The 15543-nt window shown below is 43.7% G+C and overlaps 2 protein-coding genes across 2 annotated transcripts in view; both read right to left on the bottom strand.

Moving 5' to 3' along the window:
- Positions 1-3971: 3971 nt before the first annotated feature.
- Positions 3972-11598, bottom strand: LOC135463149 (uncharacterized). Its single transcript, XM_064740466.1, has 4 exons — positions 11447-11598; positions 10246-10346; positions 8765-8898; positions 3972-4910 (listed from the first exon to the last, which is right to left on the bottom strand). The coding sequence occupies exons 1-4, from the start codon at positions 11596-11598 to the stop codon at positions 4764-4766; spliced, it is 534 nt and encodes a 177-aa protein (XP_064596536.1). The 3' UTR covers positions 3972-4763.
- A 2436-nt stretch (positions 11599-14034) lies between these two features.
- The window catches only part of LOC135462621 (sodium-coupled monocarboxylate transporter 2-like), a 31371-nt gene continuing 29862 nt past the window's right edge, over positions 14035-15543 (bottom strand). Inside the window, exon 12 of the mRNA XM_064739845.1 lies at positions 14035-14193. Coding sequence (XP_064595915.1) covers positions 14035-14193 — 159 coding nt within the window. The remainder of the gene's footprint in view (positions 14194-15543) is intronic.

The raw sequence follows: 15543 nt of genomic DNA, 5'->3' as shown, positions 1-15543 counted from the left end.
TACGAATAACCCAGTTTTCAAAGCGAGGTTCACTGAATGAAAACTGGGCCAAGAACACATGTCCCAAGACGTTATGACGTCACAGGTCAAATGTCAGCTGGCATTATGATATAGGCCAGCTGTGAACCCATGTGTGTACATTTAAACTGAGGGAAAACAACTTGTTGACGAACTGACTCTAACAACGCAGTTATTTCCGCGAAATGTCCAGCTGTGATATCCTGTTAATAACGTACAAAGAAGATTGTCTGACAGTTTTAACACTTCTGTAAACATGTTAAGTTTCAAACAGGCTATACTTCCTCATTTCAATAATAATGCATGATAACTCATATTAAAAATATGGTAGGTTTATACATATAGCTACGGTCACCCAGAAAATAGAGCCTACATGTGGATCTATACCTGTCTTACTCATAATAATTTCTCACACACCAAAATACATCATATTTAAACATGACTTTAAAGTCGCATACGTAATGAAATGATTGAAATAATATGTATATATATATATATATATATATATATATATATATATATATATATATATATATATATATATATTTACTCATTTATTTAGGCATTTATTTACTCATTTATTTGACTGGTCTCTTTTGACATCTATATGGTAGTCTAGATTATTACATAGGACAGCTGATAACTCGTATACATGTACGCTACATGTAAAACATAGGGTTAAATACTCGGAAAAGAAAAACACGTTGACGAGTGGATTTAAACAACGCAGAATCACTTCGGTGGCCTAATGGTTAGAGCGTCTGCCTCTGGGTCAAACCAGGGTGGGGTCATACAAAAGACTTAAATATTGCACTTGTTGCTGTCTCGCTTGGAGCTCACCACTGAAGTTAGGGCGAGGAAACAGGACTGGTTGACCCGGTGTCAATATAATGTGACTGGATGGTGTCTTCCTACTTCAGTTTGCGGCAGCGTTTTGGCGGCATGAACCCGCCTTGCCATAAGAAGACACAGCAGGCCTGTATGTACACTATGCATGCCTCACTTGTTACATGTAAGTACCTGTAGGACGTTAATCCGTAAGCATTCATTCATTCATTCATTCATTCAAACAACGGAGCTATTTCCAACTGTGATAACCTGCTATCAGCTAAAAGAGAAACTTGTCTGATATTGTCGTCATATTTGTGCACGTGTTAGAGTTACAATACACATGTGCCTACTTTCTCATTTTATCACGTTTATATTAAAAAAAAGAGGCTTCACATGTGCCCGTACCGCTGCGAATGTCATACGGAAAATGCATGTATTATTTCATCAGAGTGTTCTTTCATGCCAAACGGATTACTTAAATATATACTGTTCGCCCACCTAACGAAGTGCACTGTACACGTACATCTATACCTACTGTAGGCCCACCTGACTAAGTGCGCGGTACATGTACATCCAAACCTACTGTAGGCCCACCTGGCGACGTCCGCGGTACATGTACATCCAAACCTACTGTAGGCCCACCTGACGACGTCCGCGGTACATGTACATCCAAATCTACTGTAGGCCCACCTGACGACGTCCGCGGTACATGTACATCCAAACCTACTGTAGGCCCACCTGACGGCGTCCGCGGTACATGTACATCTAAACCTACTGTAGGCCCACCTGACGGCGTCCGCGGTACATGTACATCCAAACCTACTGTAGGCCCACCTGACGGCGTCCGCGGTACATGTACATCCAAACCTACTGTAGGCCCACCTGACGACGTCCGCGGTACATGTACATCCAAACTTACTGTAGGCCTACCTGACGAAGTGCGCGGTACATGTACATCCAAACTTACTGTAGGCCTACCTGACGAAGTGCGCGGTACATGTACATCCAAACTTACTGTAGGCCTACCTGACGAAGTGCGCGGTACATGCACATCTAAACCTACTGTAGGTCTACCTGACGAAGTGCGCGGTACATGCACACCTATACGTAGAGTAAGCCCACCTGACGAAGTGCGCGGTACATGTACATCCAAACCTACTGTAAGCTCACCTGACGACGTCCGCGGTACATGTACATCCAAACCTACTGTAAGCCCACCTGACGAAGTGCGCTGTACATGTACATATATACGTAGAGTAAGCCCACCTGACGAAGTGCACGGTACATGTACATATATACGTAGAGTAAGCCCACCTGACAAAGTGCGCGGTACATGTACATATATACGTAGAGTAAGCCCACCTGACGAAGTGCACGGTACATGTACATCTAAACCTACTGTAGGCCTACCTGACGAAGTGCGCGGTACATGTACATCCAAACCTACTGTAGGCCCACCTGGCGACGTCCGCGGTACATGTACATCCAAACCTACTGTAGGCCCACCTGACGACGTCCGCGGTACATGTACATCCAAACCTACTGTAAGCCCACCTGACGGCGTCCGCGGTACATGTACATCCAAACCTACTGTAGGCCTAACTGACGAAGTGCGCGGTACATGTACATCCAAACCTACTGTAGGCCTAACTGACGAAGTGCGCGGTACATGTACATCCAAACCTACTGTAAGCCCACCTGACGGCGTCCGCGGTACATTCGGCCACCCATATTGTGACCAGGCCTATAACAATAGATGCCGTAAATCATAATGATAGCAATGTCAGGTAAAAAATTAAATACAAAGCACAGTCCATCGATAAATTGGAATTTTATTTTTGTGGGTGCTTGGTGATATACAAAAAATCAGCTCCAGCACAAATAAAATGTACTTATAGGCATCAATAAAGTATTCCAAACAAAGTTTAAAGAATCATACCCTTTTATTTTTGTGATATTGCCTAACTAAGATGTCCCAATTACAAGTAAACAAAATGTCTCACACTGAGGTCATCAGGAGGACTGCCATATTATCAATTTAAACCAATAAGACTCGAGTAATTTTTTACCATTTCCTCTTCTAAAAGAACGCAACTGCATTTTCCCGCTGACATCACGCGCACCCTGTTTCCATTCTAGGCCTTTGAGCGTGAGGTACGAGTACGTGATGAGATCTCTTGTCTCCAGTTTCACTAAAATGGCGTAGTAAGAATTGCAGAATAGAAGTTGAATTACCAAGCAGGCCAGAAAAAAATATTCCCAACACTCTTTGGAAAAGTCATTGTATTTGTTCCTTTTTCTTTTATTCAGAAAAGTGCGTACCAAACACACAATCAAACAATCAAAATGCTAACAAAATTTATCTCCTATAATTAGGTCCCAGTCAACTGTGAATCAATCGATTGTACATAGAAAAGAAATCACTGAAGTTCAATATCTCTTCAGATTGAATGTGTTCCATTCAAATCCATTAAATTGTCACACTGAAAAAGCAATTATATTCATGGCGCATAATCAGATACAGGTGTTTATATATTGTACATCTTTCATGACACATACAGGGATTTAATATTTACATTTGTCTTAACAAGGAAGACTTCTAGACAATCCCTTGTGTTTTAGGCAGACATTTCTCTTAACAAGACAGACTTTAGACAAGCCCTTGTGTTTTAAGCAGACATAAGTCTTCACAAGGCAGATTTTAGACAAGCCCTTGTGTTTTAAGCAGACATGCATTTGTCTTAACAAGGCAGACTTTAGACAAGCCCTTGTGTTTTAAGCAGACATAAGTCTTCACAAGGCAGATTTTAGACAAGCCCTTGTGTTTTAAGCAGACATAAGTCTTCACAAGGCAGATTTTAGACAAGCCCTTGTGTTTTAAGCAGACATAAGTCTTCACAAGGCAGATTTTAGACAAGCCCTTGTGTTTTAAGCAGACATGCATTTGTCTTAACAAGGCAGACTTTAGACAAGCCCTTGTGTTTTAAGCAGATATAAGTCTTCACAAGGCAGATTTTAGACAAGCCCTTGTGTTTTAAGCAGACATAAGTCTTCACAAGGCAGATTTTAGACAAGCCCTTGTGTTTTAAGCAGACATAAGTCTTCACAAGGCAGATTTTAGACAAGCCCTTGTGTTTTAAGCAGACATAAGTCTTCACAAGGCAGACTTTAGGCAAGCCCTTGCGTTTTAAGCAGACATGCATTTGTCTTAACAAGGAAGACATTTAGATAATCCCCTGTGTTTTAAGCAGACATATGTATTAACAAGACAGGGCAACTCCCTTTGCTTTAAGCAAACATATGTTTTGACAAAGCAGACTCTAGACAATCCCTTGTGTTTTAAGGAGACATACATTTGTCTTAACAACGTAGACTTTTAGACAGTCCGTTGTGTTTAAGCAGCCACAGCCGCAAAGATTATCCTATAGTCGATGATGTGCACCAGCCATAGTGACAACCTAAGCCAGCTCCATAGAACGTTAATGCAGCATCATAGTTACAAACTTGCCCCAGGTATTCCTTACACCCACATCACATACAGGTATGTACATATTGGTATGTAGGTATGTAGCCTACTGCATGCATTGTGCCTCACCGCTTTCACAACTTTCGAAAACTCTGATACATAAAACCAGTACTTGTTTCCAGTCTCTCAGTCCATGTAAGTTGCATAGCTATTATATGTGTAGCTACCACAGAATACCTCTGTAGCGTTCCCTAATGTACATCCACAGTTTTTGTTCATCGGTTGGCTAATTAATTAGTTTAAATGTACTACAGAGAGTAAATCTGTATTTGCACAGATGGTCGACAGTTGTATTTTACACGTCTTCCCAAGGAATTTGGCTTCAAAAAATACAGTTTTCGGTTGTCTCGATAACGCTGGGTAAATTCATGTTTTACACAAAAACCAGCTACATTTTCCCGGTATTATTGTCGTCATCTCTCCACGACAGGTCATTATCCAGATCCTGCAACAATGGCCCAGGCAAACTTCCGACCACGGGCTTGAATACATTTCCGTTTCCGGTGTCTCCCTCACCATCCGAGTGATTTCCATCCTGAGACAAATAATAGAAAAATAATAGACAAATAATAAATAATAGACAAATAATAGACAAATAATAGTCAAATAGTTAAACAGACAAGATAATAAGTATATTCTTGAGTACGAATATGAACCGAGTACATCTAATGTGCGAGACTTTTAACATTGGACATTGAATATGGGCCTTACTACATGTTTTATGCATATCTGACATTTTGTTGTTTATACTCCTTTTTATAAAAGGAGTTTGGCGGGGCTATTTATAGTTACTGAGGAATACTGTTGTAAGACAGCTCCAGAGTCTCAAGACACGGTCTATACATCAACGGGCATCCCGCAGGGAATAAACTTAGAGATTTGCAAGGGATCGCCCATCTTCCAAAGGTCTACATATCGAAACAAACATTCGTATTCCAGCCGTCAACCAATATAGACGTTGCAGGTCAATAATCTTAAGACCAATTTCCAAAAGAACGCATAGCACAAATAATCAAAGAACTAATATAGCACACAAAGTATGAAATTAGGTCAGAATCGCGCGCAGAAGTGGTTAAGGATTTTATTGAGGTTTCAAACAATCAAGGTATGTTCTAGGCGAATGGGTGAAATCAGTTTTGAAAGCGTGTACTATGCTAGCTTATAGGTTGTCGCTAATTTATCAGTTGCGCTATGACTGCAACTGTTCTTAAACATTCAACGATCCAATTGAACACGACGAATTCGACAAACCCACGATGCAGAGCGCCATAGATTCGGGACGCCCTGCCCATATTTACTTACAAGAGAATTATTCTCATTGTTAAACTTAAGAAACTTGGAATGAAGGTGTTTGACACGCTGGTTTTTGCAGTAATAACTTGTGACGTTGACTGCAACCGTCTCACAGCACACAAGATCTACCAAATGCGACGAGGCGAGATATGTACACGCCATATGCAGGACCCTTCAGTATACTGCTGTCCAAGTAATCATAATGTACAATGCCAAAATGAGAGCTACGCCTCTTGTCGTATTAGCTCTCATATTTGTCTTTCTCGGCTATCTATACTTTGAATTCCTCAACAGCAGACTTCGTAGAACATCATTGTTTACATCCAAGGCAACTGGGAAATGACTCTGACGATTCACAGTCACAACAGTATCTACACGAGGTACAATTAGACGACTCAAAATCGTTAACTGCTGTCGTGTAATTAAATATCTTGGATGCTATTGGTTTTGTATATTAGTAGGAAATGCACGACTCTCGTATGTTCAAAGAACTCGGCACATCCGTGGTAAGTTGATTAAATCTAGATTCCATTTAGGTACTGATAGATGGTAAAATTAAAAATGGGATATGTCTTCACATACGCAGGTACAGAAAGTGAAGAAGTGGACGTTACTTCTATAACCACTTTACTCAGTATTGCATGCTATACTGTGGATATAGCATGCATTCTGTTAGTAGAGTTAGACAAACCTACCAGGTAGCTGACAGTTACGTTGTTGTGAATTGACACCGTATTAAATTTCCTCCCACCATAACTGCTGTGACCTGTTTGATAGCAATTGACCAGGTGTGTTATGTTAGATTCGTGGGGTTGACTGGATGTGACGTTGCCAACCCCGTTGACATTGTCATTTTAGACATAGGGAAACACTGAACCAGCCGTTGCAGCAGCCAGACTAGTTCCATAGTTCCGATAGGTCGACATCGGAAACAGTATCGTTTGAAGATGGATAAATCGTGTATACCATTTGGATACTGAAGGGTCCCAGCCATGGTCGGAGGTAAAAAATATTAGCAGCTGTTTTTTAATTTATTTTAAGTTTGATTTTGATCAGCAATCGTCAGTGTATTACACGGAAAGGATTTAGCATTACACTGAAGGGGGGGGGGGGGGGGCGCTATATGAGGTGACGTGTAATTTTTCCCGTATGAAACTCTTCATGAGGATTATAGTTCGTCAGAAATTCCAGCACAAATGTATATCGAAATGTTTTTAAACTGCCAGGGGCCTCCGTGGCCGAGGCTGTTAGCACGCCAGTACGGCGCAATGATCCTGGTGCCTCTCACTAATGCGGGCGCTGTGAGTTAAAGTCCAGCTCATGTTGGCTTCCTCTCCGACCGTAAGTGGGAACGTCAAACAGCATCCTGCGGACGGTCGTGGGTTTCTCCGTGCTATGTCCGGTTTCCTTCCACTATAATGCTGACCGCTGTCGTATAAGTGAAATGTTCTTGAGTACGGACGTTACCTCTATAACCACTCAAATAAACAAATAAATTAAAACTGCTAAAACGGTTTACCTTCTAGAGCTATATCTACAAGCAATCGAGAATTAGTCCCCGTGAAACTCTCTCTTACAAACAGCATTGCTGAATCCGATGGAATATTTGATGACTTGACTGTACATATGTAAATAAATGGATTTCACTATTTAGTGTTCGAACTGAAAAACAACTCTTAGGATCTTGTGTTCTCCTTTTTTCGCTGATCTACAAGTCATAGCACTGGATTTGCTGTAGGAGTTACATTGGAACAATACAGACTAGGAACATATTTTATGTTGTAAATCGAATAACTGCTTCAAATAAATGATTGGAGAATTGGGAGCAAACCCATATTTTTCTGTAATGGTGTCAGCAAGTACACGAATGTCGGTCTCATGCGCTACCAAAATATAACAATTTTACCTTTTAGTGGGGGGATCAACCAGAGATTAACCGGTGATAATCATAGAGCAGAAAAAAACCTGTAGTCCTGATCTCTGGAGGTCATAAGACTGCTTTCAAAAGTCTGCTACAATATGCTTGGGGCTCTACTTAGTACTTAACAATGATTCAGTCATGTGACGACCAAGAGTCCTTAGGTGTGTGTATGTGTACATATACTGTGTCTACTTGTGGTATGGCGAGTGCATGCCCCCTAACTGCTGCCTCCACTGAAGTGTAATGGTACATCTTGTAGTCAGTAGGCTACGGTTGAATACCGTATTTTTCATACATCTAAGACGTGGGTCGGGCATTACACATGAGGATGAGTAGGGGTGGATATTAGAGTATGTAGTGAGTAGGGGTGGATATTAGAGTATGTAGTGAGTAGGGGTGGATATTAGAGTACGTCGTGAGTAGGAGTGGATATTAGAGTATGTTTTGAGTAGGGGTGAATATTAGAGTACGTCGTGAGTAGGAGTGGATATTAGAGTACATCGTGAGTAGGGGTGGATATTAGAGTACGTCGTGAGTAGGGGTGGATATTATAGTATGTCGTTAGTAGGGGTGGACATTAGAGTACGTCGTGAGTAGTAGTGGATATTACAATACATCGTGAGTAGGGGTGGATATTTGAGAATGTGGTGAGTAGGGGTGGATATTAGAGTACTTCATAAGTAGGGGTTGACTTTAGAGTATATCGTGTGTAGGGGCAGATAGTAGAAAATGTAGTAAGTAGAGGTGGATTTAGATATGCTGTGAGTAGGGGTGGATATTGGAGTATGTCGTGAGTAGGGCCGGATATTAGAGTATGTAGTGAGTAGGAGTGGATATGAGAGTACGCCGTGAGTACGTGCGGATATTAGCGTATGTAGTCAGTAGGAGCGGATATTAAAGTATGTCGTGACTAGGGGTGGATATAAGAGTGTGTCGTGCGTAGAGCGGATATTAGAGAATGTAGTGAGTAAGGGTGGATGTTAGAGTACGTCGTGGGTAGGGGTGGACATCAGAGTATGTTGTGAGTAGGGGTGGATATTAGACTATGTTGTGAGTAGGGGTGGATATTAGAGTATGTCGTGAGTAGGGGTGGATATTACAGCTTGTAGTCAGTAGGGGTGGATATTAGAGAATGTAGTCAGCAGAGTAGACTTGAGTAGAGTAGATGCACATACCGGTTGCACAATCAGTTCCAGGTGTCTACTCTTTATTTCCGCTAACGCCCTCTCGATTTCCTTCTCGGTGAAGAATAACCCACGAATGAGGTGTGACACATACAGTGGGTTTACCTCTTTAGGATTTTTAAATCCTGTCGAGAAAAAAAAAAGAGCAAGAAAAATAGGCCGTCAACAAAGCTGCATGAACTGAGTTCTTCATAAACGTTTTATCTTGTTTTTTCGCCCACTGGAAGGTGTATTGGTCAGTCACAAAGAAATGTGTTTCGCTCGATCTTACCATTTGCATCTCGCAAGGTTATGTTTATTTCTTGGATTTTATTCATCTTTTCGTGTTTCAAGCGATACTGAAGGGTTCTTCATATAAAGATGACGGCGGCCAAGTTTATGAGCGGAAATGGTGAGTAGACAAAATTCTAAAGTAAACTACAGGCCCTCAACAGGATCTACACGTAACAAACCTCGTCACATTCACGCGTAGCTGATACAGCGTGAGCTCGAAAACGCCAAGTCGGTGTTACACGTACTCATGTGTCACAGCACTGACTAACGTACTCACCTGTCACAGCGCTGACAAAAGCACTCACCTGTGAAGCGCTGATTAACGTACACAACAGAGACACTGTTGACTAAAATACTCACCTGTGACAGCGCTGACTGAAATACTCACCTATAACAGGGCTGACTAACGTACTCACCTGTGACAGCGCTGACAAACTTACTCACCTGTGACAGCGCTAATTAACGTATACAGCAGAGACACTGCTGACTAAAATACTCACCTGTGACAGCGCTGACTAAAGCAGTCACCTGTGACAGCGCTGACTAACCTATTTATCTGAGACAGCGCTGATTAACGTACTCACATGTGACAGGGCTGACTAACGTATTCACCACAGACAGCGCTGACTAAAGTTGTCACCAGAGACAGCGCTGATTAACGTACTCACCTGTGAGAGTGCTGACAAAAGAACTCACATGTGGCAGCGCTGACTAACATACTCACCAGAGATAGCGCTGACTAACGTATTCACCAGAGACAGCCCTGACTAACGTACTCACCTGTGACAGCGCTGACAAACCTACTCACCTGTGACGGCGCTGATTAACGGACTTACCTTTGGCAGCGCTGACTAACGTACTCACCAGAGACAGCGCTGACTAAAGTACTCACCTGTGACAGCGCTGACTAAAGCACTCACCAGAGACACCGCTGACTAAAGTACTCACCTGTGACAGGGCTGATTAACGTACTCACCTTTGACGGCGCTAATTTACGCACTTACCTGTGACAGCGCTGATTAACGTACTTACCAGGGACAGTGCTGACTAAAGTACTCTCATGTGTCAGCGCTGATTAAGTACTCACCTGTGACAGCCCTGACTAACGTACTCACCTGTAACAGCACTGATTACCGTACTCACCTGTGATAGCGCTGACTAACATACTTACCTGTGACAGCGCTGACTTACGTACTCACCTGTGACAGCGCTGACAAGTATACAGACTACAACAGAGACGATCAGTCCAACGAGAGAGTAAGTCGTGAAGGACAAGGCGTAGAATCTTTCCAACCCGACACTGAAACAGGTTAATTGTGTACATAGGCTACAAGGTCTTTGTGCAAAACTTTGAAGTAATCTGTACAGCAACTTGCAGTAAGACACATGGGTTAAGGTATTAAAATAATGACTCTTTATCGAGTCATTGTTGTTTACTTTAGACTGTTAAATGTGGAACAATTGAAATTTTAGACCGAGGCGCCGAAACATTCAGTCATGCCAACTTTAAAATTTTACATACTTATTCTACACAAAAATGACGCAAACGTAGGGCAAACTACACAAGCACCCTCCGCCACTGTTACGTAATAGATCCAAAGTCCATTTGCACTACGTATAGTTTTGCATACTCCCCTGGCCCTACAGTGCTGAACCCTACAGTATACGTTCTGATGCTATCCTCAGTAAACAGTGTTACAAGTTCACACTATCAGAAGTTTGTTGGATTATTCAACTACCGGATGACATACAACGATCAAACACCTACTCCGCTGCAATCTACCGTCTGTTGTCAACATCTGCTCAATAACGTAATAAAACTAACCATACAAAGCAGAGGGGTGAAGCATGTGTTGGCAGCAAATCATTTCATCTTGATTTCATCAGCAGAAATAAATTTGGTCGTGTTTATGAATTAGCGTAAGTTTTTTGTCCTCTGCGTTGATGAGTTTTTGGCCTGAATACCTGTGATAACCCCCTACTTTGAAATAGTGTCGCCCAAGGTGGAATGTTGTGACGCAGGTATGCTCCGAAAAGTGCGTCTCTGATTTTAAACTCGTTGACGTTCAACGTTGCATGTAGCAGAAAAAAACCCCAGGTGTAATAGAATTCCGAATATCCACCGCTTAGCTCCAGACAGAAAAATAGGTACGTATTACAGCGAAGGCACAATTAGCAGTCTTTATTTTTTATACTCTCTATTACAGCGTTTGCTTTATATGCCATTTTCAAGAGGTACAAAATTCTGTAAAACCATAATGGTGTTGTATGCATATACGTGTGTGTGAAGGGCGTAGTCATCTTATGTGGACTTCCCCACTCGAGCTCTCGACACAGCTGCTTCGCCCATTGCATTTACTTATGCCAACAATACATGGGGAAAATCTGTATTGTACTTACAGAGACTCCGGTGTTTTCATCACACTGCCAACACTGGAGTTTGCCAACAGGGCCAGTGGTTCCGTGAGGTTCGTGGGACAGGCTTCAGTACCACCCAGAGCTAGCCACGGGGTCTCGATTCCCGTCACTTGAGCCGCCAGGGTAATCCACATACAGATCCCGAATCCACACAGACCTCCCAGCAGAGCCCCCTGGAATGGAGTAGAGTCGCTGTGGTTTAAAACATGCGTGTAAGGAAGCCGTTAAACTTTTAATCCACCGGAGTAAAGTACTTTTAACAATATCACTGTTTAAACTCATTATGCGTAATACGGCATAAAACAACAGTCAGATTGACAAATAAACCTTATGCGTAATACACTGTGTCTAAGTAGGCTGTGCTGCGGTTTCTCGCAGATTCAGATGAAAAAGCGCCGACCCACTGAGATGGCCACGTTTGTCCAATGAATTCACACAGATGGATCTGGCTCTCCTGGTTTAGCCGCAGCCTCACAGCAGGAGGTTTGTCAGGCATCTGCAGAAGTGCGGTGGTTTACGCCACCTATGATTTTGACCTCCGCCATGTACATATAAGCGAAAAAAAATCGAGGACGGCGTTAAACGTCGATCAAGTAAATAAATAAAATGAAATACGTACGCCAGGTATTAACTACTGACTGTTGGACTATTTATAAAATAACACTATTTATAAAATAACAGTATGAAAGTCGGGAGACCTGGGGTCAAACCCGGGCCGGATGATATCAAAGACTAAACATGGTAGTTGTCGCTGCCTGGCTTGGCGCTCAGCAGGGGGACGTTCGAGACGTGTCAGTACACTGTACATGTAGAAAGTGATTAGGTAGGATGCCATGGCTTGTGTCTTGACGGCATGGACTCGCACTGCTGTGCTGATGACGTCAGACGTAAACCTGTGCTAAGGTGATGGCGTAAGATGTAAACGAGGGAATGGTTTTCAAAGCAGTCGAAATGTCACTTGGGTCGCAAATGTCAAGGCAGCGTACGTCGTCAGTATGCGTCTTCATGGTGATTAAGCTGGCGTAACGTTACGACACCTTGGAGAAACCGAGCCTTTTGCAACGGTAATGACGTCAAATGTAAATCTGTGCTAAGGTGATGACGTCAGATGCGAACATGTGCTAGGGTGATGACGTCGGATATAGACCTTTCTACGGTAATGACGTATGATGTAAACCTGTGCTAGGGTGATGACGTCAGATGTAAACCGTGGTCAGGATGTTGGCCTCAGATTAAAACTTGCCCTAGGGCAATGACGTGAAAGGTAAGCCTGTGCTACGGTGATAACGTCAGTTGCAAACCAACATAGCCAAGGGTGATATCAGATGTAAACCTGTGTCAGGGTGTATCGTCAGGTCTGTACGTGTGTCAAGGTGATAAGTTCAGGTGTAAACCTGTGTCAGGGTGTATCGTCAGGTCTGTACGTGTGTCAAGGTGATAAGTTCAGGTGTAAACCTGTATCAGGGTGTATCGTCAGGTCTGTACGTGTGTCAAAGTGATAAGTTCAGGTGTAAACCTGTATCAGGGTGTATCGTCAGGTCTGTACGTGTGTCAAGGTGATAAGTTCAGGTGTAAACCTGTACCAGGGTGTATCGTCACGTCTGTACATGTGTCAAAGTGATAAGTTCAGGTGTAAACCTGTATCAGGGTGTATCGTCAGGTCTGTACGTGTGTCAAGGTGATAAGTTCAGGTGTAAACCTGTACCAGGGTGTATCGTCAGGTCTGTACGTGTGTCAAGGTAATAAGTTCAGGTGTAAACCTGTGTCAGGGTGTATCGTCAGGTCTGTACGTGTGTCAAGGTGATAAGTTCAGGTGTAAACCTGTGTCAGGGTGTATCGTCAGGTCTGTACGTGTGTCAAGGTGATAAGTTCAGGTGTAAACCTGTATCAGGGTGTATCGTCAGGTCTGTACGTGTGTCAAGGTGATAAGTTCAGATGTAAACCTGTATCAGGGTGTATCGTCAGGTCTGTACGTGTGTCAAGGTGATAAGTTCAGATGTAAACCTGTGTCAGGGTGTATCGTCAGGTCTGTACGTGTGTCAAGGTGATAAGTTCAGGTGTAAACCTGTGTCAGGGTGTATCGTCTGGTCTGTACGTGTGTCAAGGTGATAAGTTCAGGTGTAAACCTGTGTCAGGGTGTATCGTCAGGTCTGTACGTGTGTCAAGGTGATAAGTTCAGGTGTAAACCTGTGTCAGGGTGTATCGTCAGGTCTGTACGTGTGTCAAGGTAATAAGTTCAGGTGTAAACCTGTATCAGGGTGTATCGTCAAGTCTGTACGTGTGTCAAGGTGATAAGTTCAGGTGTAAACCTGTGTCAGGGTGTATCGTCAGGTCTGTACGTGTGTCAAGGTGATAAGTTCAGGTGTAAACCTGTGTCAGGGTGTATCGTCAGGTCTGTACGTGTGTCAAGGTGATAAGTTCAGGTGTAAACCTGTACCAGGGTGTATCGTCTGGTCTGTACGTGTGTCAAGGTGATAAGTTCAGGCGTAAACCTGTATCAGGGTGTATCGTCAGGTCTGTACGTGTGTCAAGGTGATAAGTTCAGGTGTAAACCAATGTCAGTGTTGAACTCAAATGTAAACTTGTGCTATGGTGATGACGTCAGATGCAAATCCTGCTAATATAAATATCTGCTCACAGACCTTGGAATTGGCCCAGGGGAAGAAAGCTCCGATCAGGAAGAGTCCACTGACAGGGCCACCGAGGGAGCCGAGTAAGCTAGTACAGATCTGAAACAGGATACAATGGAGAAGTTATGAGAGAGACGAACAGGCTCGTACAAATCTGAAACAGGACACAAATAGACAGGTCGTTATGGGTGACACGTACACATTGGTTGTGCAAGCTACAACATATGCTGTATCAAACCTAGAATCAGATTTGCGTCCCTTCCTATACAGCCACTTTCTTGACAGACGCTCAGCATGATCATGTGGCCCAAGTCGGCCCGTGCTGACTGACGCTCAGCATAAGCATGTAGCCCAGGTCGTTCCGTGCCGACTGACGCTCAGCATAATCATGTAGCCCAGGTCGTTCCGTGCCGACTGACGCTCAGCATAATCATGTAGCCCAGGTTGCCCGTGCTGACACGCTCAGCAGAATCATGTGGTCAAGGTCGGCCCGTGCTGATTGACACTCAGCATAATCATGTAGCCCCGGTCGTTCCGGCTGACTGACTCAGCATAATCATGTAGCACAGGCCGACCCGTGCTGACTGACTCAGCATAACCCCCTTGCTTATTTTGGCCCCGTGCTGATTGACACAGCATAATCATGTAGTCCAGGCTGGGCCGTGCTGACTGACACTCAGCCTAATCATGTAGCTCAGTTCTGCCCCGTACTGGCTGACACAGCATAATGATGTAACCCGGGCTGGCCGTGCTGACTGGCGGTCAGCATAATCATGTAGCCCAGACTGGCCTGTGCTGACTGACACAGTATAATCATGTAGCCCAGACTGGCCCGTGCTGACTGACACAGTATAATCATGTAGCCCAGACTGGCCCGTGCTGACTGACACAGTATAATCATGTAGCCCAGGCTGGCTCGTGCTGACTGACACAGTATAATCATGTAGCCCAGGCTGACTCGTGCTGACTGACACAGTATAATCATGTAGCCCAGGCTGGCTCGTGCTGACTGACGCTCAGCATAATCATGTAGCCCAGGCTGACTCGTGCTGACTGACGGTCAGCAGAATCATGTAGCCCAGGCTGGCCTATGCTGACTGACACAGTATAATCATGTAGCCCAGACTGGTCCGTGCTGACTGACGCTCAGCAGAATCATGTAGCCCAGGCTGACTCGTGCTGACTGACACAGTATAATCATGTAGCCCAGGCTGGCTCGTGCTGACTGACGCTCAGCAGAATCATGTAGCCCAGGCTGGCTCGTGCTGACTGACGCTCAGCAGAATCATGTAGCCCAGGCTGACTCGTGCTGACTGACACAGTATAATCATGTAGCCCAGACTGGTCCGTGCTGACTGACGCTCAGCAAAATCATGTAGCCCAGGCTGACTCGTGCTGACTGACGCTCAGCAGAATCATGTAGCCCAGGCTGACTCGTGCTGACTGACA

This window comes from Liolophura sinensis, chromosome 2, assembly GCF_032854445.1.
Source record: "Liolophura sinensis isolate JHLJ2023 chromosome 2, CUHK_Ljap_v2, whole genome shotgun sequence".
Classification (NCBI taxonomy): domain Eukaryota; kingdom Metazoa; phylum Mollusca; class Polyplacophora; order Chitonida; family Chitonidae; genus Liolophura; species Liolophura sinensis.
The sequence above is the reverse complement of the archived record's forward strand: the minus strand, read 5'-3'. Positions and strand labels throughout refer to the sequence as shown.